This window comes from Mytilus californianus, unplaced genomic scaffold, assembly GCF_021869535.1.
Source record: "Mytilus californianus isolate M0D057914Y unplaced genomic scaffold, xbMytCali1.0.p SCAF_14, whole genome shotgun sequence".
Classification (NCBI taxonomy): domain Eukaryota; kingdom Metazoa; phylum Mollusca; class Bivalvia; order Mytilida; family Mytilidae; genus Mytilus; species Mytilus californianus.
This window is the reverse complement of record NW_026262626.1, coordinates 9238733-9262535: the sequence shown is the minus strand read 5'-3', so window position 1 is coordinate 9262535 and position 23803 is coordinate 9238733. Positions and strand designations below refer to the sequence as shown.

General features: G+C 32.4%; 1 protein-coding gene across 1 annotated transcript in view; it reads left to right on the top strand.

Annotated features, from left to right (window-relative positions):
* The window catches only part of LOC127724150 (E3 ubiquitin-protein ligase rnf213-alpha-like), a 157531-nt gene that overhangs the window by 15655 nt on the left and 118073 nt on the right, over positions 1–23803 (top strand). Inside the window, exons 6-18 of the mRNA XM_052231026.1 lie at positions 755–825; positions 1896–2060; positions 3127–3326; positions 4225–4526; positions 8633–8880; positions 9278–9508; positions 11450–11648; positions 11937–12001; positions 16124–16412; positions 20123–20224; positions 20593–20685; positions 21274–21457; positions 23269–23556. Coding sequence (XP_052086986.1) covers positions 755–825; positions 1896–2060; positions 3127–3326; positions 4225–4526; positions 8633–8880; positions 9278–9508; positions 11450–11648; positions 11937–12001; positions 16124–16412; positions 20123–20224; positions 20593–20685; positions 21274–21457; positions 23269–23556 — 2437 coding nt within the window. The remainder of the gene's footprint in view (positions 1–754; positions 826–1895; positions 2061–3126; positions 3327–4224; positions 4527–8632; positions 8881–9277; positions 9509–11449; positions 11649–11936; positions 12002–16123; positions 16413–20122; positions 20225–20592; positions 20686–21273; positions 21458–23268; positions 23557–23803) is intronic.

Genomic DNA, 23803 nt, shown 5'->3' with positions numbered 1-23803 from the left:
TCCTTTCTGCTATATCAACTCCAACAAGATAGAGTTCTTTGTCTGGACCCAGCGGCAGAGTAAAAAAGAAGAAATAGATAACTGCAAATCAAAATGTCAAGCAGATTGAATAAAAGATTTTCGATTTTTACGACCAAGTTCACTAGACAATGAATCTTCACACATTTTGCATATAATGTTCAATCAACTTTTCCTTTCTTCTGGTGGTCTGTATGACTTTTGAAAGTATGCTTAGTGTGAGATTCACAACAAAATCAAAATATGGAATGTTATGAGTTATGAGACTTAGAGCCAGAGGTATTGAAAAAAGGCAAAAAAAAAAAAAAAAAAAAGAACCCACCTGGTATAGATTATAACCATGAATTAAAGAAATAAAGTATATTTATTAACTCTTATTGGTGTTTTGCAGATGAATAAGTAAACAGGTCATATATTTAACTTGAAAATGTCGTTCACCGCAAAATCTTCCCCTCAGCTGTCATAGCTGAGGTGGAGATCTCCCTCTTTGAAGGTTTCAGAGGTTGGCAGGTATGGTCTGTGCAACCCAGTCATGTGAGACTTTGATCGTTTTTTTAGGATTATACATGACTAGAAAAATACTAAATGATAGTCCATCATATACTTTTCTTTTGTTTTACTGCTGACTAGGTAAACTGATTTATTTCATTTATTTTAAGAATGTAGAATTGTAAATTGCTAGTAAAAATTGAAAAGTGAATACATAACTATTGTGTTTTTTTTTATTTCATAATAGCCACCTTCGAATTCTGCAAATGCTGGTACTCAAGCATCAGGTCCAAGCTATGCAGATGCTGTATCAACAAAGTAAGATCCAGTGATTATGTTTTTGTTTTGACACATTTGAGTTATTCCAATTGAATTGGTAATATGACATATTTATATGTTGAAGGACGGACATATCACTATAATATGAAGATACAGATGCATTTAAAAGATAGTCAACCAAAATATTGTTCAACATTTTCCAGAATTATGCTAAGGAAATTAAAAATTTAACAAGATCATGTTAAAAATTTTATGCTGGCATACTGGTTTCATTGATGATTACATAAAAATAAGAGGATGTGGTATGATGGCCAATGAGACAACATTAAAATCAGTTAAAATATGCAGTGTTCAGCATTTATTGGTCACAGTATGTCCTTCAATAATGAGAAAAAATCATACTGTATAGCCAGCTATAAAAGGCCCTGACATGACAAAATCATAAATCATGTTCAGTTATGATAAAGTTTAATAGTCCTGTGTACAAAATTTGTCAACCATACAATTTAGTACCCATGATTGTGACTTTCTTAAAGTATGAAATTCTCCAATGAAAATGAATTAATTAACAGTACCCATATTAAAAGATAAGAGCATCTGCAAACATATGCACCAAAATTACTTGTTTCATTGGTTTGCTTTAAACTCATGTTTCCTTTTTCACTAAAAAAAAACTTTCCTGTAATGAATTTGATTCTGATATGTAAAAAGTACCTTTTAATAAGCAACCATTTCACCCTCAGATAAAATTTGAAATACAACATTCCAGTTGATTTTCACTTATTTGATTTGATTAAAAAGTATCAGATAAAACATAAATTAGACAATGAAAACTTATTATTCTAGTTCTTACACGATTTATCCTTTTCCTAACCTGTTGATTATTTTTATATAATCAACGTGTGGTTCGTTTGATCTCAGGTCAGAATTCGATTATGACGTCAAATTTTCTTGCTTTCCTCTGAATTTCCTATTGTGACGGCAAGCCTCTTGTTTTAAAATATGAAAATTTAACTGTCTCAGGTTGATAAATATCTTATCACACTCCAGACAGTGGTTGAATCTATATATATAAAGGTAACCTTGTCTTATTTAAAAATTTATTCCAGTTTAAGATCAAAAGAAAAGAACAAGCAGTTTGCAGAGGTACATTTCCATTGTATAGTTTCTCCTTCACTGTGGACCAATCTAGAAAGGGATAAACTGTATCTAATATTTGAAGACTCAACTCTCGGAGGATGGCAGTCAAGGAGATATTTAATGAAAGGTGAAAGGTAAACAGATTTGTTTTCTTTCATATAAATTTGACTAGTTATAAATAGTATTTCTTTACAATTGCCTTGCTATTTTCTGCTGCAGGGGTAGTGTCAACAATTTGTTAAAGTTTGCGATTAGATAAGTTTAAGGGGAACCACTTATGGTAAGTTAGGGATATTTGGTAGATAGATGTACCATCACATATATTTTACCAGGTATTTTTCACGCACATTCATTTTACCCTGTTGATAGTATAAGTCTTGAAGACTCATATAGACTTGGTTGAAGTAATTTATATATCTGTGAAATTAATATTAAAGGGGCACTAGCTGTCAAATTCATGTTCACAGATTTGACTCAAATTCTCATATTTCTTATATAACCATGTAAAACATTTATCCAAATTATAAAAAGTCTAAAATAAACAATTTACAGGGCATGGGCTAGATTATATGTAGCTTCGTTTCGTGTGTATTTTAGTCTTGACGCCATCTAATTAACTATGGAGTTGACCTTCCGAAGACCTCTGATGGTCATATAAGCGACATAAACATAAATATAGATTTAAATAGAAATGAACTCGTGCAAGTGTATTTTTCTAGGTCTGTTTAATTTCATATTATAGATTCAAAATATATGTAAATCATCGTTTTTACCTGTATACAAATGATTTTTTGTGGATCGAATCAGTCAATCAAATGATTTACCTTTTTTTCAATTTCAATGTTGACATTCTTTTCCTTTATATAACCGATCAAGCACACTGCATGCATTATCCATCTCTAGGTAAGGTGTTAAATTGAAGTTCAAATGAATAAGGATTCAATGAGGTCGTATTATTCACTTGCAAGTGAATAATTCATCATCAATTTTCTCAGCTTAATTTGACAAAATTGAACCATACTGGCTGCCAAAGGCGAATTATTATTTCACTATTTCACTTTCATTAATGATTGAACAAAAAACATCATACTTTTTATATATTTCATAGCTAGTGCCCCTTTAAAGAACTTTTACTTGCATGGTTTTAAAGATGTAAACCAGTTTTCTTGACAAATTTTATGAAATTCTAATTTTTTTCAGGACATTACCAGATAATTATGTAGTTTATTCAGGTACAGTGAATGTACCCAAAACTATTCTACACAAAAGACTTTTCTACAATTATATCATGGTACATGGGAAAGGAATAACTGATACATATGAATATGTTTATTCTGGTACACTTAGTGGGAGTTCAATGTACAGATGTCTTAATATTAAGAACAGTGATTTAGTAAAAGGTATGCATTTTCTCTGGTTTAACATCAAACAAAACTGCCTAGGATATATTATATTACAATACAATATAGATAAGAAGATGTGGTATGAGTGCCAATGAGACAAATCTTCATCCAAGTCACAATGTATAGAAATTTAACAATTATAGGTCAAGGTACAGCCTTTTATGTCCTTTCTGTTCTTTTATATGGATTCCTTAAACTTTTTTGATTGAATAAATCTTTACACTGTTTTTTCACAAGAGGTTCCAAAAAAAAAAAGGGACCAAGGGGCAATAAAAAAAAATGTGTTAAAAAGAACACACAACACTATTGTCAAAAAGAAAAATGACAAAAATACAGTAAAAAAACACTACACAGATTAAGCTGTTGGATAAATGGTTTATTCTTCAGTACCTATTAATGATACATCTACAGTATTTAGTAAATGGAAAAAAAATGTTGTTGGACATACAAAATATGACTGGTCTCATTTTTATGAGCATGCACTTCCACATTTTTCTGCTCCCCCATTTGTGTTGATTGTTTTTGTATATAAGTAAAAGTAATTATATATACACATATAATAAAAGGTTACTAAGTATAAATTTGATGAGAAAACATTACATTACTAGTTTACCAAATCTAACATTAAGGACTATTTTTCAGTAAACATGTCATTCGAGTTTCTATGAAAAAAACTTCTATTTGAATATTTAAACAACAGTAATAAAACTGTAGTTACTTAAACTTAGACATTACAAAGGGAACTAAAATGATAATGTTGATTTCTTTTGGTCCAGACTTCATGAAAGATTTTAACATTAGAACTGCGTAAGAATTTGAAGTTACAATAAGAAAAAAGTGTGATCCCGATGTAAGTGACTGGGAACACTTTGAAAAATATCTTTTTATGTTTTAGGAGTCTATCATAGATATGATGGGGTTGTACGTGAACATCCCAGTAAATATAAAGGTGCCTGGCAGTCATTCAAAGAGTTTATTGGAATAGATGATTATAAGAAGGTCTTATTCAAAGATGCTGAGTTGGCAGGAAAAAGTTTTAAACCTGCATGGCAGCTCACCTCATTTAGTTCAGATGGAATTAATGGTGAAGAACTGATAAATCATATAAGTCTTGTTGTTGATGGTTTAAAGGAAGTCTATTGTAGACATGCATCACTGTGGTATCCAATGGACTTCCAAAAAGTTGTAGGCTCTGTTGTAAGTATTGTTAAAGTCAGATGTGTATGTCCTCTCACTAGTGGCTTGTTGTCCCCCAGGTATTGTGTTGCAGGGGGACATGGAAATACCGGGCATAGCTCCGTTCATCCGTCCAAACGTATGTCTGGTCTTGTTAGCGCTCTCACAGGTACAATTCTTGCCAGATTTTTATTAAACTTTTACTATAGGTTATATTTAATATCAGCAATATCTCGGAGAAGTTATATAATGGTGGACGACTGACTTTTTTTAAAAGACTTGTGCCCCTTGGAAATATTAAATTTATGGGAAATGGCTTCGTTAGTGCTTTCACAGGTACAATTCTTGCCAGATTTTTAGCTCACCTGGCCCAAAAGGGCCAAGTAAGCTTTTCTCATCACTTGGCGTCCGATGTCCTGCGTCCTGCGTCCGTCTTCCGTAAACTTTTACAAAAATCTTCTCCTCTGAAACTACTGCGCCAAATTTGACCAAACTTTGCCACAATCATCATTGGGGTATCTAGTTTAAAAAATGTGTCCGGTGACCTGGCCAACCAACCAAGATGGCCGCCATGGCTAAAAATAGAACATAGGGGTAAAATGTAGATTTTGGCTTATATCTCTGAAACCAAAGCATTCAGAGCAAATCTGACATGGGGTAAAATTGTTTATCAGCTCAAGATCTATTTGCCCTGAAATTTTCAGATGAATCTGACAACCCGTTGTTGGGTTGCTGCCCCTGAATTGGTAATTTTAAGGAAATTTTGCCATTTTATACGACCGCAAAAAAAATTTTGAGGTCGTATATTGGTATGACATTGGCGTTGTCGTCGTCGTAGTTGTTGGCGTCATCCGGCGTCGTCGTCGTCCGAAGACACATTGGTTTTCGCACTCTAACTTTAGTTTAAGTGAATGGATCTCTATGAAATTTTACCATAAGGTTCAATACCACAAAAGGAAGGGGGGTTATGGTACCAACAGTTAAGGAATTAGGGGCCAAAAATAAGCATTTTTGTAACTTCCAGAAATAACTTGTGTGTTAGTGTATGGATCTCTCTGACATTGTACCACAAGGGTACATATCACAAAGGGAATGCTGGGATTGATTTTGGGGGTAATTGCCTCAAAATTTTAGGAATTAGGGGCAAAAAAAGGGGCAAAAAACAAGCATTTTTCTAGTTTCATGATAATAACTTGTGTGTAAGTGTATGGATCTTTATGAAATTGTACTACAAGGTTCCATATCACAAAGGGGAAGCTGGAATTGAGTTTGGGGGTAATTGCCTCAAAATTTTAGGAATTAGGGGCAAAAAAAGGGGCAAAAAACAAGCATTTTTTTAGTTTCATGATAATAACTTGTGTGTAAGTGTATGGATCTTTGTGAAATTGTACTACAAGGTTCCATATCAAAAAGGGAAAGCTGGAATTGATTTTGGAGGTAATTGCCTCAAAATTTTAGGAATTAGGGGCCAGAAAGGGGAAAAAACAAGCATTTTTCTAGTTTCATGACAATAACTTGTGTGTAAGTGTATGGATCTTTATGAAATTGTACTACATTTTGTACAAGGTTCCATATCACAAAGGGAAAACTGTGTTTGAGTTTAGGGGTAATTGCCCTAAACGGTTAGGAATTTGGGGCCAAAAAAGGGCCTAAAAACAAGCATTTTTCTAGTTCCAGACAATAACTTGTGTTCAAGTGTATGGATCTCTCTGAAATTGTACTGCAAGGTACCATACCACAAAGGGTAGGCTGGGATTGAGTTTGGGAGTGATGAATCATAAGGGGGTTCAAAAAATTTGGGGGAGGGATTTTTTTTCCCTTTTTTTTTCTTTAAAATTTTCCATTTTAAATTGGTTATTTCTGATTTATATATAAAAGCAAATAATAATGATATGGTTTGAATAGGTAAATTAAAAATTTTTAAGTTCTTAGACCACATTCATTCTGTGTCAGAAACCTATGCTGTGTCAAATATTTAATCACAATCCAAATTCAGTGCTGTATCAAGCTTGAATGTTGTGTCCATACTTGCCCCAACTGTTCAGGGTTCGACCTCTGCGGTCGTATCAAGCTGCGCCCAGCGGAGCATTTTATTGGTTATTATCTTGAATATTATTATAGATAGAGATAAACTGTAGACAGCAATAATGTTCAGCAAAGTAAGATCTACAAATAAGTCAACTTGACCAAAATGATCAGTTGACCCTTAAGGAGTTATTGCCCTTTATAGTCAATTTTTAACCATTTTTCGTAAATATTTGTAATCTTTTACAAAAATCTTCTCCTCTGAAACTACTAAGACAAATTTAATCAAACTTGTCCACAATCATCATTAGGGTATCTAGTTTAAAAAATGTGTCCGATGACCCCGCCCGCGAACCAAGATGGCTGACATGGCTAAAAAATAGTACATAGGGAAAAAGGCAGTCTTTGGCTCATATCTCTGAAACCAAAGCATTTAGAGCAAATCTGACAAGGATAAAATTGTTCATTAGGTCAAGATCTATCTGCCCTGAAATTTTCAGACCAATCAGGCAACACGTTGTTGGGTTGCTGCCCCTGAATTGGTAATTTTAAGATAATTTTGCAGCTTTTGGTTATTATCTTGAATATTATTATAGATAGAGATAAACTGTAAACAGCAATAATGTACAAAATTTTTTACAATTTTCATAACTTTTGTAAATTTTTGTAAATTTTTACAAAATATTTTCCACTGTAACTACTGGGCCAAGTTCATTATAGATAGAGATAATTGTAAGCAGCAAGAATGTTCAGTAAAGTAAGATCTACAAACACATCACCATCACCAAAACACAATTTTGTCATGAATCCATCTGTGTCCTTTGTTTAAAATGCACATCTAGACCAAGGTGAGCGACACAGGCTCTTTAGAGCCTCTAGTTATAAAACTTATACTATAGGAAAATATCAGCAATATCTTTAACAAGTTCTATAATAGTGGATGATCGACTTTTTTTAAAAGAGTTATGCCGCTTGGAAATATAAAATATGTGCAAAGCAGGGGACATTGGTACTCTGTTCTTTTATTGTCATTGCTTTATGATTAACTTGATTTTCTAAAAGATTAATGTTTACCACATGAGGAAATATGTTATCTTGTTTTATGGTATAATTTCTAGAAAAGAATGCATGTTTTAGAATTAAACTCAATGCCTCTTTATAGAGCATTGTTTAATATTTATTGCAAATGACATGAATTCTTACTAAAATTGGATTCTGAGAAGCTAGAATATCTGCCAGATTTGTTGATAGAATCACAATCTGTTTGGTTTGATAGAACATTTTCTTGTATTTTTGCTGCATAAAGCATTGACATTAAATTTTTATGTCTTTGCTTATTTTTATAAAAAACTATAATAAAAAATAGAGAAACTTAAAACAGCCATGTGATCAGCAAAACCAAATCTACAAATAAATCAACATGGCCAAAATTGTCAGTTGCTTCTAAATGAATATTTTTACTAATTTTTTATTTTTTTTAGCATTTAATCTTTAAGATTTTATAAAAAGAGACAACCTTATATCAGCAAAAATGATCAGTAAGACAAGATCTATTACTGGTCAACATAGCCAAAACTGTCAATTGACTCCTTACATGAGTTAATGCCTGCAGATCTGGAGTTCTTTTTTACCTACTGATCAAATTTGTTTCTTTCTGCAAGATAAATTTCTCTTGATAAGGCTGCAGCTAGGAAATTCATATGCATCTAGTTTAAAAAAAAGGTTTTCTTAGAATGGAAGAAAACTAATAGTTGGTTGCAAGAAAGAATTAAATTTAAATCTAATAAGCTGGTCATCCTCCCTCAGTCTTACGGGAATTAAGATTACGTACTTACGGAACATTAATTATTTCCATACTACCCTACAGAATGATGATTCTGAAAGGCACCTTCTATCTGGTAACTGATGTCATAAAGGCGTGCGAAATTGACCATCTTTTCCGGTAAAAGATATGATTCCAGAAATGACGTATTGGAAAAATTAGAAATACAATAATTTTAATTCATTCATTTATGAAAGGAAAGTGACCAAATGTACAATAAAGAATACTGTTAACTTATAATTATCTATAAATGTTAAAATGATTCTACAACCTATTTTAGATACTGCATCCAGATATTATAATATTATTGAAAATACTGAACACAAAAGAAAATATAACCAATGAGGAGCAGGTTCTCCATATGGTTACATCTATAACCATATCTTACCTTGTATCAGAGTACCAAATAGTGTTAGATGACTCAGCTAGGAGTATGCTATGTGAAAGTTTGCTGCCCAAGCCTGATGACCAGAAGAAATTATCCTGTGATTTTGACACAGTTTCATCATTTTTTCCAACAACAAAAAAGTAAATTTTATAGTAAATGGATGATAGAATTAAGAAATTGATAAAAAAATAGATTTTATGATTAACTGAGATATGGTTTTTCTTCAGTCTGACAGCAACCCAATAATACACCCCTAAAATTTAAAAAAAAAATCACTGACAATTGTCTATACAAAAAATGGAATTCCAAAAAAGACCCAAATCTAGAAAACCTTGGCAAAGTCTAGCAGATTATTGTATTTAACTAAAAAAAATATCATAGATTTTTAACACTATTCAATATTTCTTTGCTAACAAAATAATAGTATTATTTTCAATATTGCCTAAATATTTCTAAAATAGATAAATGAGGGTACATGTATAATGAAAAAATAATTCCAGGAATTATTAGGAAAAAATGATATATATTTATTTTCAGGCAAGTAACCGAATCTGTGTTGACTTTGTCAAGACAAATTGCTAGTAATACATCTAATCCTTGCTGGACATATTGCCTGCCTATTCTCCATTTTCTACAAGGAAAATGTGCACCTTTTCAACAAGCCTCAGCAGCAGTGAACCATGGTGATATGAGGCCTGAATGGTGGGGAATATCAGAATATAGAAATGATATTGACTACTTCAAAGCAAAGACACTTCCATGGGACAGGTAATTTAAACTTGCAGATTTGAATTTTAGTCTCAACTATAAGATAAAGAGGTCTATATTTATACCCAAAATCTGTTTTTTTTTTCTGTTGACTTTTTCATTTCAACCATTTAACAAAAAAGAATTTCACAAAAAGGATATTTTCAGTCTAAAGATTGTCAGTATTTTTTTATGCCCCATTTATGGGCATTATGTTCTCTGGTCTGTGCGTCCGTTCCTTCATTCGTTCATTCGTCCGTCTGTTCGTTCGTCCGTCTCTCCCGCTTCAGGTTAACAGACATGTGACAGAGTTGTCAAGCCACAACTGGAGATTTGTAAATTTTCAGCTGGACTTTGGGCTTCATAACTGGAGATTTTTTATCGACCTATTTATCGACGTACGCAATGGTTTTTTAGTGTGTTTAAACTGCATATCTTCTTTTTTTGTTTGTTAAAAGAACAATAATTCCATACCTTTCAACAACTCCATATCCATTTTTACTTGATAAAAATAGATAAGGGGTTTTCAAATATTTATTCATTATATATAATTCAAGATAAAGCGATCAGCCATCATACAGAGTTGGCAAAAAGTACCCCTGATTTAGCTACATTGTCAACTTTGGTACCACTACTGATCATGCTTGTAACAGAAGGTGTTAAATTGATAGAGTTGTAGGCTTGCTGGTGGGTAGCTGTCCCCATAAGTTTGGTCAAATCATTAGGGCCACCACAGTCAGCTTTGCATGAAGTGTAGTAAGCATGGTCTTGACCCTTGGTACTGGATTTGCATCATTTGAAATCAGATCACCAGGCAGAGTTGAATTTGGCTAGATACTTGGTCTTCTTTTATTTGCTGCTGGGGTATTTGGTGATATAAAAATACGGTTTGCATTTTGTCAAATTCTAAAATTTTAGAATAGTCCAAGACAACTGTACTTATATAGGTATTCCATTGGCTTGGATAGAAAACAAGCCATAAATATCATATTTGAGTTGATTTCATTTGTCTTTGAGGTTCAGTAAATGTTCCATGTTTTCAACAGCATCAAATTAAATCGTTGTTTATACAACTTGTACAATTTAATCCTTTGTCAGTATTTTACTTTTAATCAACCTAGCTTGTGTCTTAAACTAGCTAGTTGATCACTAGGTAATTGCCTATTATCTTTTATTTATTGTTGTATATACAGTTTAATCCTAAACACCTCAGGCTAATTTTACCTATTTTAACTTTTGACACAAAATCCATTACAGGAAACTTCCGTTTTTCTCGGACTTTTCCCATATCATTTTGAGTTTCTCGGACTTTTTCTCTGTCCGTATCGATTTTGTAAACAAAAATGTCTAATGAAAATTTTACGAGGTTGACATTTTCAAAAAGCGGAAGATTTCAAATTTTAACGGGAGGGACGGAAGAGGGTCTGAAAAGCGGGAGATTTTGACTCCCGCCGGAAGAATCACATGTATGGGTTAAAGTTTTTGGTCAAGGTAGTTTTTGATGAAGTTGAAGTCCAAACAACTTGAAACTAAGTACACATGTTCCCTATGATATGATCTTTCTAATTTTAATGCCAAATTAGAGCTTTGACTCCAATTTCACGGTCCACTGAACATAGAAAATGATAGTGCAAGTGGGGCATCCGTGTACTATGGACACATTCTTGTTTTTAGATAAAAATGCTTTCCATAAACTTATTTTGGAACAAGAAATAGTGCATCCACCTCCCCAAGATGATTAGTCAAGCTTAATTAATTGTAAGAGCATCACAAATTGTGACGTTTCTATGTATTTTCAGTACTTAGGGTTCAATTAAAAAAGTGAAATTTGGTATTGGTAAAGTTGATCTATTTTTAGGGATGGATATAGTCTAAAAGGCACTCTTGACCACAACAAAATAAAGAAAAATTAAGGAAGAAAGTATGATAGTAAAGAAATAAAAAAGCATAATTTATTTTCAGATCATCTACTCTGGTATTGAAGAAGTTAATACCATACTTCCAGATGGACTTTTACCTACCAAGATCATTTATAGCTGCTTTAAAACTGGAAGAAATACCTAATCTTATTGCAAGTGGGATTTTCCCTTCGGACTGTATTCTTGCAGTCCTTTTTTACTTCATAAAGACTTCAACAAGCTATAAAAAAGAAAAGTTAGAGGTATTTTCCTATTTAGAATCACTGATTTATCAATCTGTCTGCAAATTGTACTGCTGTATGTCTGTCTGAAATAAAGAAGGCAAGAAAGAAAAAGAAAAAATGATGTACCTTGGAATGCAGATAAAGCATGATATTCACTTTTGCAAAAGTAAATGTTCCAGATTTAGCCCTTTGAAGAGTTAACAATAAAAAAAACGTTTCTTGATGACTACTCAGGTTCACATATGAATTTGACTGTTTTTATGTTAAAGATAATTTGGAAAGTATTGGTTGTTTTTTTTTTTCTAGGCAAATTTAAAGATGCTGTTCAATCAAGCTATAGTTCAGAATTTCTCAGATGAACCAAAGGATGTGTAAGTGCATGTAATTTATTGTTTGATCATTTGTTGCAAGTATTAATGCATTAGTATTAGTATTAGTCTCTGATGCATGATTTTTTATTATTAATTGTTTTTGGCTTTTAACTAGCTTCCAGTAACTGTGAGTACTCTCAAATCGTACTTTCTTGTTAATTTGACCTGTTGATACAATTTTTAATGCTTTTTTGTTATTTAATGTTTACTTATTTAGGGTTATATCTTGTCTCTCTATTTTTAATATATACCAGCTTTGATAAGTGTATGGTATGACTATAAATTTTCACTTCTGTTCTCATACTATGAACAACAAAATTATTTATTTTGTAAAAAATATTTCCGTTCTCCATTTATACTGTATACCTAACAACAAAATTATTTTCATTTACCTGTGTACATTATTCTATTTTGCGGCATTTTGTTCAAGGTTATGGTTGTTTTTCTGAAATTTTTTTTAAATCTATCTTATTTTATTGATTTTGTATTTACATTGTGTCATGGATCAAATTTATTCGTTCAGTGTATGTTCACTTGTGTTAATATGTCTTTTGATTGAGTTAAGCCATTTCAATAGATATTTTATAGTGCATCTTTCTATGTTGTGATGTTAGACTATTGTTTCAGATAAGGGTGAAGGTTGGTACCTATTAAAACGTTTAAACCCTCTGTATTTGTTTGCACCTGTCCTAAGTCAGGAATCTGATGGTCAGTAACAAGGCTTCCAAAACGATCATATATTCTGGACATTTGTATAATGTTCGGTAAAAGTCAGGCTGGGCAAAGCATGAAACGATCATCTACTTTTTAGTTTTCAAGGCTTTCTTAAGAGACAGTCATTTTAACATAATTCACAATCTTTTTGACCCAACCTTTTGCCTTTAACAGCCACACATTTCCGGTCATAAAAGTGACATGATCATTAAGTACTATCAAAACAACCCCTACTTCAATACCTTCTCATTTTAATCAAGGCTAATTAGTTGTCAAACAGCTGAAATTTACCTGTTCAGGTGACAGGTAAACTATTTTGAACCGGACATTGATCAGTCTATTCAAAGTTATTTTCTTACATTTCAGTAGTTTGCATCTAATTAATTTAGTCAAAAAGATTTAAATTATCAGAAATACGTTTACAAATATGATTTGATAAAAAATTAAAAAGGTGAAAATGAAAAATCGTCATAACCATGTTGTTTGAACCAGAGACATGTCTCTGTTTGAACTAGTACACGTGTGCGCATGTGGGCAGTTGTGAAATTTAATTATGCATCCTAATTTCTTCAAAAAATGCTTAAATTGTCATCGATACCTCTATCTCACGTTTATTTTGAATATTTTCTTGAAGAAATAACGTAGAAAGAGCTACTTACACTCATTCATGCTTTGCAAACGTACAGGGAATTTACATAACCGTCTCTGGTCCATGTTTTACCATTTTCACGATAACATCCAGTATTAGATTTTAAAACGAAAGTAAAGTTTTAAACAACATTATTTTGCACAAATAAAGAGTCTAAGGCAGATATAAGTACGCTGATGTTGCACACTTCGAATGATGCACTGCCAATTTAACAGCTTATGTCAGAACTTCGTATTTGAATCAAAGAAAGTTTAATATCGTTTTTTTTTTAATGTCAATCATTGGGATGGCCAACTCGGCAACTGATTACCATAATTGCCTTTTGTTTATTTAGTCTTAAGGGATTAAAATCGGGATAATATATAATATGTCCGGCTGGCTAAAAATAATTTTGGAAGCCCTGGTCAGTAGTTGTCGTTTGTTGATGTGGTTCATAAGTGTTTCTCGTTTTTTTATATAGATTAGACACTTGGTTTTCCCTTTTGAATGGTTTTACATCATTTTGGGGCCCTTTATAGCTTGCTGTTTGGTGTGTACCAAGGCTCTGTGTTGAAGACCGTACTTTGACCTATAATAATTTACTTTCACAAATTGTGACTTGGATGGAGAGTTGTCTCATTGGCACTCATACCACATCTTCTTATATCTATATGCAACTTATTTCAATCTTTCACTGCCTCTAAATCTTGTAATCTTTTGTTTTGAAAATTTCTTTTTAAACCACTGAAGAAATTTGTAATAAATTGAGGTATCTTTAAAGTCAATACATTATCAACCAGCTGAAGGAACTGATTAATTTTTTTTTGCCTTTTTGTATTTATAGATTTCAAATTTTACCAGTTTTCTTATATATGGTTACAATGACTGATTTCGAAGGAATATGTTTTATAATGCAATCAAAAACTGTGTTTTAAAATTGTCATTAAAAGTTTCTTTTAAATAAAACTGGTTTTTGTCGAGCTTGCGACGTCTGTCGCCGAAAGCTCGACATAGGGATAGTGATCTGGCGGTGTCGCGGCGGTGTCTGTTACTTCTTAAAAGCTTTATATTTTAGAAGATGGAAGACCTTGATGCTTCATACTTTGTATATAGATGCCTTATGTTACTAAGTTTTCGTCTGTAAAATGTCCATTGTCCTTGACCTCATTTTCATGGTTCAGTAACTAGTTGAAAAAAAAGTTCAGATTTTTTGTAATGTTAATTTCGATCTTATTATGAGTAATAGGATAACTATATTTAGTATTTGCCTAGCTTGTAAGGCCCTCATGCCCATCAGACAGTTTTCATTTGACCTCGACCTCATTTCATGGATCAGTGAACAAGGTTAAGTTTTTGTGGTGAAGTCCATATATCAGATACTATAAGCAATAGGTCCTCTATATTTGGTGTATGGAATGATTGTAAGGTGTACATGTCCAACTGGCAGGTGTCATCTGACCTTGACCTCATTTTCATGGTTCAGTGGTCAAAGTTAAGTTTTTGAGTTTTGGTCTTTTTTTCTAATACTATATGCAATAGGTCAACAATATTTGATGTATAGAAATGTTTTATGCTGTACATGTCGGTCTCACAGGTTTTATTTGACCTTGGCCTCATTTTCACGGTTCATTGCTCAGTGTTAAGTTTTTTGTGTTTTGGTCTGTTTTTCATAAACTATAAGTAATAGGTCAATTTTTGTTGTTGAATGGAAGGATTGTAAGGTGTATATGTCTGTCTGGCAGGTATTATCTGACCTTGACCTCATTTTCATGGTTCATTGGTCAATGTTGAGTTTTCATGGTTAACTTAGTTTCTTAGGTTCTATAAGCAATAGGTCAACTATTATTAATGCATAGATTGATTGTAAGGTATACATGTCTGTCTGAGATGGGTTATCTGACCTTGACCTCATTTTCATGGTTCATTGGTCAATGTTTAGTTTTCTTGGTTAAGTCTATTTCTTAGAAACTATAAGCAATAGGTCAACTATATTTGGTTTATTGAATGATCGTAAGGTGTACATGTATTTCTCATATGGTTTATCTGACCTTGACCTCATTTTCTTGGATCAAGTTTATGTGATAGCACTATAAACATAAAATCAATGGTTTAGTAAAGAAGGCGAGACATTTTTGCAATCTTGTTATACTATTAACCTGTATTTACCTGTATTATTGGCACAAATGAAATTATTAATTTTGGCCAAATGAAATATGGTTTGTGGCGCAAATGAAAGATTATTTTGGCGCAAATGAAAGATTATTTTGGCGCAAATGAAAGATTATTTTGGCGCAAATGAAATGCCAATTGGCACAAAAGCATAGCAATGAATTAGGATACCAATGTTTAAATAGTTAGATGAAAATCTAGATTACAAAATGGTTTTACCTTTGATAAAAAGAATTTCTACTCTAGAAAGTATTAATTCAATGGTTCAATGGTTGTAATTAGTTTTGAATAGCTCTTACAGTGACTTGATTCTAAGTGTTCAGTGTCCAGGGGTGGGGGGGGGTTATTTAGGGGGTTGGAATCCCCTTCTTTTTGATGAACAATGCTTTTGAATGGGGACATATGGATGGAACCCCCCTTTTAAAATTGGCTGGATCCGCCCCTGGTGTTGCCATTGTAGAACCACAGTCAATTTGGTCAGAATTTTGAATGAACTGCAATAGACAGCAACACTTACAATCCAATCAAAGTAATAGTATTAAAACAGAGCTGACCTTTTATTCAATGCCAGGATGTTTGCTGTAGTAATTAAGTTTCTATTTAATTTTCAGTACTTTTGCTGATGCATGGAGATCATGCAGGATATCCGGTGATGTTCTACAAGAAACTTTAAAGTACAGGATGAACAGAGATATTGCTGTATTTGCCATTGAAGCATTCCTTGTGTCATTAGATATGTATGACAAAGCACAGGAAAAAATAGATTGGAAATCAAAGGAAATAAAAGATATAAAAGTATCACAAGACAGTCATTTGAAGATGTTTGAACGAATGAGATTTGATATCTCTAAATATCTGTCTAATCAAACATTTTATAGTGAGGAATTAGCTTATCTGGAGGTAATTAGGCAAGCTGGTAATATCTGAAAATGATATATTTTTCAATGCAGTGGTGTTTATCATGTTACTACTTAATGACAATATTTTTTTATTCCTCAAAATGCCTATCCAAGGTTTTTATTGGCCTTTTTTTTTTAGTTTTGATTTATGAAAAACTTTTATGGCTGCTCATACACTCAAGGTGAAAAAATTACCAGTATAGAGAAGATTTCCTACCTACTTACCCGTATCTTCAAATTGTAATCCATCAACTTTTATCAAAAGAAAAAAAAAAAAGCTTTTAGATTGCTTCTAGAATTATATTTGAGAAAGAATTATTCCTCTTTACAGAGGATCTCTGGATATCTGCTTTTAAATTTTTCATTTCCAGCCTTTTTCTGTCAATTTGAAAGTACTATATAGTACCTGTTAAAATGATCTGTTTTTATACGCCGTCAAAATTTGACGGGACGTATTATGGTATACAAATGTCGTCTGTCTGTCCGGCGTAAACATGTCGCACCGTAACTTGAGAACGACTTATCCATATTTCATGAAACTTAACATTGTTGTTTCTTATGATGGTCAAACGATCTGTATACTTTTTGGTGAAAATAAGATTAAAACTTTTTGAGTTACGGGACTTAGTAACTAAAACAGGTGTGTGTTTTTTTTCACATGTCGCACCGTATCTCAAAAACAATTTATGATTATTGCTTAAAGCTTTACACACTTCTTACTTATATTAATCTTAAGATCTGTATACTTTTTGGTGATGATTCACAATTTTATTTTTGAGTTATTGAGTATTTTGTAAAAAAAGGGGGAGGGGTTTTTCACATGTCGCGCCGTATCTCAAAAACAATTTATGATTATTGCTTAAAATTTTACACACTTCTTAGTTATATTAATCTAAAGATCTGTATACTTTTTGGTTTTGAATCAAAGTTTTATTTTAGAGATATTGAGTTTTTTTGTAAAAAAAGGGGGGTTTTCGCATGTCGCGCTGTATGTCAGAAACTATTTATGATTATTGCATAAAAATTCACACACAAGACGACGGGCGTATTATGCGCTCATGGCGCAGCTGTTTATTTATCTTTTAACAAATCTTTATACAACTCTTGTATTAATAGAAAAATATAATTTCTATCTAACCATGCGGTGAGGACCTATTGGTGGCCTTGAGCTGTTTTCTGCTCTTTGGTTGGGTTGTTGTCTCTTTGACACATTCCCTGTTTCCATTCTCTGTTTCTATGTATTCAAGTGTATTAGTATCAGTTCCTGGAATGGGAGTGATTTAGGACAAAATATAATTTTAAGAGTCAAATTCAGGATTCATGACATACTCTTACACTGGTACTAGGGACTGTTTTGATCGTACAGTGAGGCATGATCTTTGACTCCCTGTTTAAGGTATCACTTTAACTTTCGGTTAAAAAACAGCATTTAAATAGCTGTTACTTTGAATCAGTTTTTGTGTCATGATTTTGAATTTAAACTTATGAATTAATAGACCACTTTCTCATTTGTGCATTTTTCTATACATTACCAATGCACAATGCTAATGTTATCACAGTAAGTTAACCAGTGCAATTCAATCATAAAAATATACTATATACCTACTTTACATTGGTTTGTTTTTATACGACCGCAAACAAATTTTTTTGGTCGTATATTGGTATGACGTTGGCGTCGTCGTTGTAGTCGTCGTCGTCGTTGTCCGAAGACACATTGGTTTTCGCACTCTAACTTTAGTTTAAGTGAATGGATCTCTATGAAATTTTTGTAACTTCCAGAAATAACTTGTGTGTTAGTGTATGGATCTCTCTGACATTGTACCACAAGGTTCCATATCACAAAAGGAATGCTGGGATTGATTTTGGGGTAATTGCCTCAAAATTTTTGGAATAAGGGGCCAAAAAAGGGCCAAAAAACAAGCATTTTTCTAGTTTCCAGACAATAACTTGTGTGTAAGTGTATGGATCTTTCTTAAATTGTACTACAAGGTTCCATATCACAAAGGGAAAGCTGGAATTGAGTTTGGGGGTCATTGCCGAAACGTTAAGGAATTGGGGGCCAAAAAGGGGCCAAAAATAAACATTTTTCTAGTTTCCAGACAATAACTTGTGTTCAAGTGTATGGATCTCTCTGAAATTGTACTGCAAGGTACCATACAACAAAGGGAAGGCTGGGATTGATGATGGGGGTAATTGCCTCAATATTTTTGGAATTAGGGGCCAAAAAGGGGCAAAGAACAAGAATTTTTCTAGTTTCAGGACAATAACTTGTGTGTAAGTGTATGGATCTTTCTGAAATTGTACTACAAGGTTCCATATCACAAAGGGAAAGCTGGGTTTGAGTTTGGGGGTAATTGCCCTAAACGTTTAGGAATTTGGGGCCAAAAAACACATTTTTCTAGTTTCCAGACAATAACTTGTGTTCAAGTGTATGGATCTCTCTGAAATTGTACTGCAAGGTACCATACCACAAAGGGAAGGCTGGGATTGAGTTTGGGGGTGATGAATCATAAGGAGGTTCAAAAATTTTGGGAGGGGGGGCTTTTTTTTTTTTCCTTTTTTTTCTTTTTTTCCTTTTTTTTTTCTTTTAAAATTTTCCATTTTAAGTTGGTTATTTCTGATTTATATTTAAAAGCAAATAATAATGATGTGGTAGGAGATACACACCAAACAGGATGTGTAAATTATTATATAATAAGTATTGTGCAATAGCAAGAAATTTTCAATTGCACAGTATTGCACAATAGCAAGAAATCTTCAATTGCACAGTATTGCGCAATAGCAAGAAATCTTCAATTGCACAGTATTGCGCAATAGCAAGAAATATCCAATAGCACAATACTGCGCAATAGCAAGAAATTGTCAATTGTACAGTATTGCGCAATAGCAAGAAATATTTAATTGCACAGTATTGTGCAAAAGAAGATACTTCGTATAAATTGCTTATTTCTTGACCAATTTCAATGGGGTTTTATTCTTGAATTCTTGGGGTTCTTTAATATGCTGAATCTAACCGTGTATTTAGTTTTTGGATTTTGGGCCCCGTTTTTAAATTGGTCCACATTGAGGTCCAAAGGGTCCAAAATTAAACTTTGTTTGATTTCATCAAAAATTGAATTATTGATGTTCTTTGATATGCCGAATCTAACCGTGTATTTAGATTCTTAATTTTTGGTTCCGTTTTCAAATTGGTCCAAATCGGGGTCCAAAATTAAACTTTTTTTTTTTGTTTGATTTCAACAAAAATTGAATATATGGGGTTCTTTGATATGCTGAATCTAACCATGTATTTAGATTTTTGATTTTTTGGGCACCGTTATCAACTTTGTCCACATTGAGGTCAAAAGGATCCAAAATTAAACTTTGTTTGATTTCATCAAAAATTAAATTCTTGGGGTTCTTTGATATGCTGAATCTAACCATGTATTTAGATTTTGGATATTGGACCATAATAGGTGAATGTCCAATTTAAAATTTTTAAGTTCTTAGACCACATTCATTCTGTGTCAGAAACCTATGCTGTGTCAAATATTTAATCACAATCCAAATGCAAAGCTGTATCAAGCTTGAATGTTGTGTCCATACTTGCCCCAACTGTTCAGGGTTCGACCTCTGCGGTCGTATCAAGCTGCGCCCTGCGGAGCATTTTATTCATAGATGTGTTGTACAAGAAGAAAAAAAACCGTCCGTATTTTTAAATTTACATTTAAGCGTTGGAATGCTGCCCTAAGAGTCAAAGTACCTAAAGGGAATATTAAAGACAGTTACATGAAATATGTGGAGGAGCAATTGAAGATGGAGTTACAAAGAGTGGTAAAGTTGTTTTTTACATAGACTTGTATTGTACTGCAATGTCAAATATGCTTAGGTAGATAGGTTGAGTTGATATTGAAATAAGAGAAAAAGAAAAATAATGAATTACATTTTCCAAAATATTCTTTTACTTTTTATATAATAAAATAAATGGATTTTTCAAAGCTTGAAGGAAATTAATTATGTTGCAACCAAATTTTTTCTTTAAATGGTCAATTTCTTTATATGTTGTCTTTTAACTGTATTATATCTTATATATATATATATATCATTAATTTGACATGTATAAAATTTGCTGCAGAACCTTTTGCAACCATCAGTAAATTAATGAATGACTATAGATGTGATTTTACTCACTTTTATTACAGAGCTCAAGTCAGGCCTTGATAAAGATTTATTTGATTCAGAATGAACAATTTGAAAGTACCATACAGGCTATGTTGAGTGAGATTGCTTTCAAGGTTTGTGCAACATCTTTAAAAAGAACTTATAACTAAGTTAGATGTTTGATCTATTTCGTTTGCAAATTTTTTCCCTCAAACTGGAATTCATCAAACTCAGCACTGGATCATAAAACTATCTTTTGAAATTAAACTAAATACAAAAAGAAAGGAAAAGTTCATACTTTAAAACAGATCTTTTTAATGTAGATTCACCTTTTTGATAAGAGTGTTGTGTTTTGGAAATGTTTTCACTCACATCAATAGATACATTCTCTTCCTCTGTCTGTTTGTAGTAAGGACATATATTGAAGCTCTTCATAACCAGTTCACAAATTTATTTGTGCTAGTGTCATATATTTCCCCAAAAAAATAATGCAATAGTAGAATAGATAAATATTTACAATTAGAGGTACATTATGAGTTAAATATAATTTGATGGTAGTACAGACATTTTGTAAAGATAACTTGCTAAAGATTTTAGGCCCTAATAGGCATTTTTCATAAGTTATGTCTTAATATAAACATTTCTGGTAGCATTTTTTTCACAAGTTTTATGGAAGCTGCATGGAGTTTCAATAATATAATTCTCTTGATTTCATTATACAGGCAATTCATGAATTTGACTTTGATATGGAAATCATGAGAGAAGACCGAGTTGTGATGAGAATGGGAGATTTGATTAATAGTGTTTTGGAGCGTAGCTGGGAAAAAACTCAGACCAGAGACCCACATCAAATTTTAGAGCATGCTGTTACATGGGCATCATTCCCAACATTCATTGAAATGTATTGTATGTATTGATTGTAATACTAAGTAAATAATCCCTTAATGTGTTAAGTATTTAGTAATAAATTTTTAATGTCAGAATAATATGCTGTTATGGCAATGTCTTTTTCTTAAGATAAGACTGATATAGGTCACATTAGAGGATAAGATTTATAGGTGGATGGAGTAATATAAGAAAACTATGCTTTTAATAGATAAACAAAGGATATTAATTATCCATCCATGACACAAAATCAGTACATGCACAGTACAATGAATTGCAATAGATTTTTCACTTTTAAAACAGACTACAACCAAAATCATTTATTGTTTTTTTTCAAGTGGTCAACTCTATATAATTTTTGTCGCACCTACCACTTCTGTCGCAGAAAGCGAGACATAGGGATAGTGATCCCAGAGCAGCGTTAACTAAATACTTAAAAGCTTGATATTTCAGAAGGTAGAAGACATAGATGCTTCATACTTTGTATATAGATGCCTTATGTTATGAAGTTTCCATCTGTCATATGTCCATTGTTCTTGACCCCATTTTCATGGTTTAGTGACTACTTGAAAAAAAAGTTAAGATTTTTTGCAATGTTAATTTCTCTTATTATGAGTAATAGGATAACTGTATTTGGTATTTGCATACCTTGCAAGGTCCTCATGCCTGTCAGACAGTTTTCACTAGACCTCAACCTCATTTCATGCATCAGTGAACAAGGTAACGTTTTTGTGGCCAAGTCCATATCTCAGATACTATAAGCAATAGATCTACTATATTTGATGTATGGAATGATGGTAAGGTGTACATGTCCAACTGGCAGGTGTCATCTGACCTTGACCTCATTTTCAAGAGTTCAGTGGTTAATGTTAAGTTTTTGTGTTTTGGTCTGTTTTTCTAATACTGTATGCAACAGGTCAACTATATTTGGTGTATGGAAATATTTTATGATGTACATCTCAGTCTGGTAGGTTTAATTTGACCTTGACCTAATTTTCACGGTTCATTGTTCAACGTTAAATTTTTTGTGTTTTGGTCTGTTTTTCTTAAACTATAAGCAATAGGTCAACCACATTTGGTGTATGGCATGATTGTGAGGTGTATATGTCTTTCTGGCAGGTATCATCTGACCTTGACCTCATTTTCATGGTTAATTGGTCAATGATAAGTTTTCCTTGTAAAGTTTGTTTCTTAGATACTATATGGGATATGTCAACTATATTTGATGCATGGAATGATTGTAAGGTGTAAATGTCTGTCTGGCAGGGTTCATCTGACCTTAATCTCATTTTCATGATTCATTTGTTAATTATAAATTTTTCGTGGTTTTGTCTGTTTCTTGTATACTGTAAGCAACTGGTCAACTATATTCAGTGTATGGAATGATTGTAAGGTGTACATGTTTATCTAACCTTGACCTCATTTTCTTGGATCATGTTAAGTTGATGTGATACTTGTAGTAAAACTTTATATTGAAGACTATCAACATATAATCAATGGTCAGTAAAGCAGGCGAGACATTTCAGCGTGTTTTATCACAAGAGCTATTTCATTTGTTTTCAACAACCAGTTTATTTCTGAAAATCTTCTGCATCAATCAAAAAACAATTTAAGACTTGCTTAAATATTATATTATCATGCCATTTCCATTTTCTTATTCTTATAAACCAAAACAAAGTGATATATTTGGTAAACATATAAAGTTGTAAGTTGCAATTATGATCCAATTTTTACTTTAAAATAACTGTGTTTTGCTGTCCATGTTTAAAACCATTAGTTTGACATGAAAGTTAATTTTATGTGGTTATGTTGCTTCAATTTGATTTTGCCAGACAAATTTTCCAAACATTTGAAAGAAGATTCTCTCCACCTTTTGGATCGCTCCATCAAGGTTTTGAATGGTGCTATTATTCAGCTGTTCAAAGGGGAAATAATGGTCAAAGACATAAAAATAATTCTGGAGAAACGAATGAACTTCCAGAAAACAATACAGTCTTTGAAAGATGTGAATGTTAAAGCTACAATGATGACATTGAACCTTAGGGAAAAGGAATTACAAGCTTATACAGAAACACTCAAAATAGTGAAGGAATTCTTATCCTATTGCATCTATTGTAAAGGTAAGCATTCAAATATTGTTTTGAATATGAAAATATAAATTCAATTGAAATATCTATTAAGCATACCATAATCAAAAAATATTTTAGTAATAATCTGTGTAATAACATTTTCCAAACTGTTGTATGCTGTTTGTATTAAAGCTTTAATATCTTAATATGGTTCCCAGCTTCTGAAATTGTAAACAGTATCAGGTAACAGTTTTTATTACTTTCTAAGTGGGAGATCATAATTTCTTATGCTAGCAAA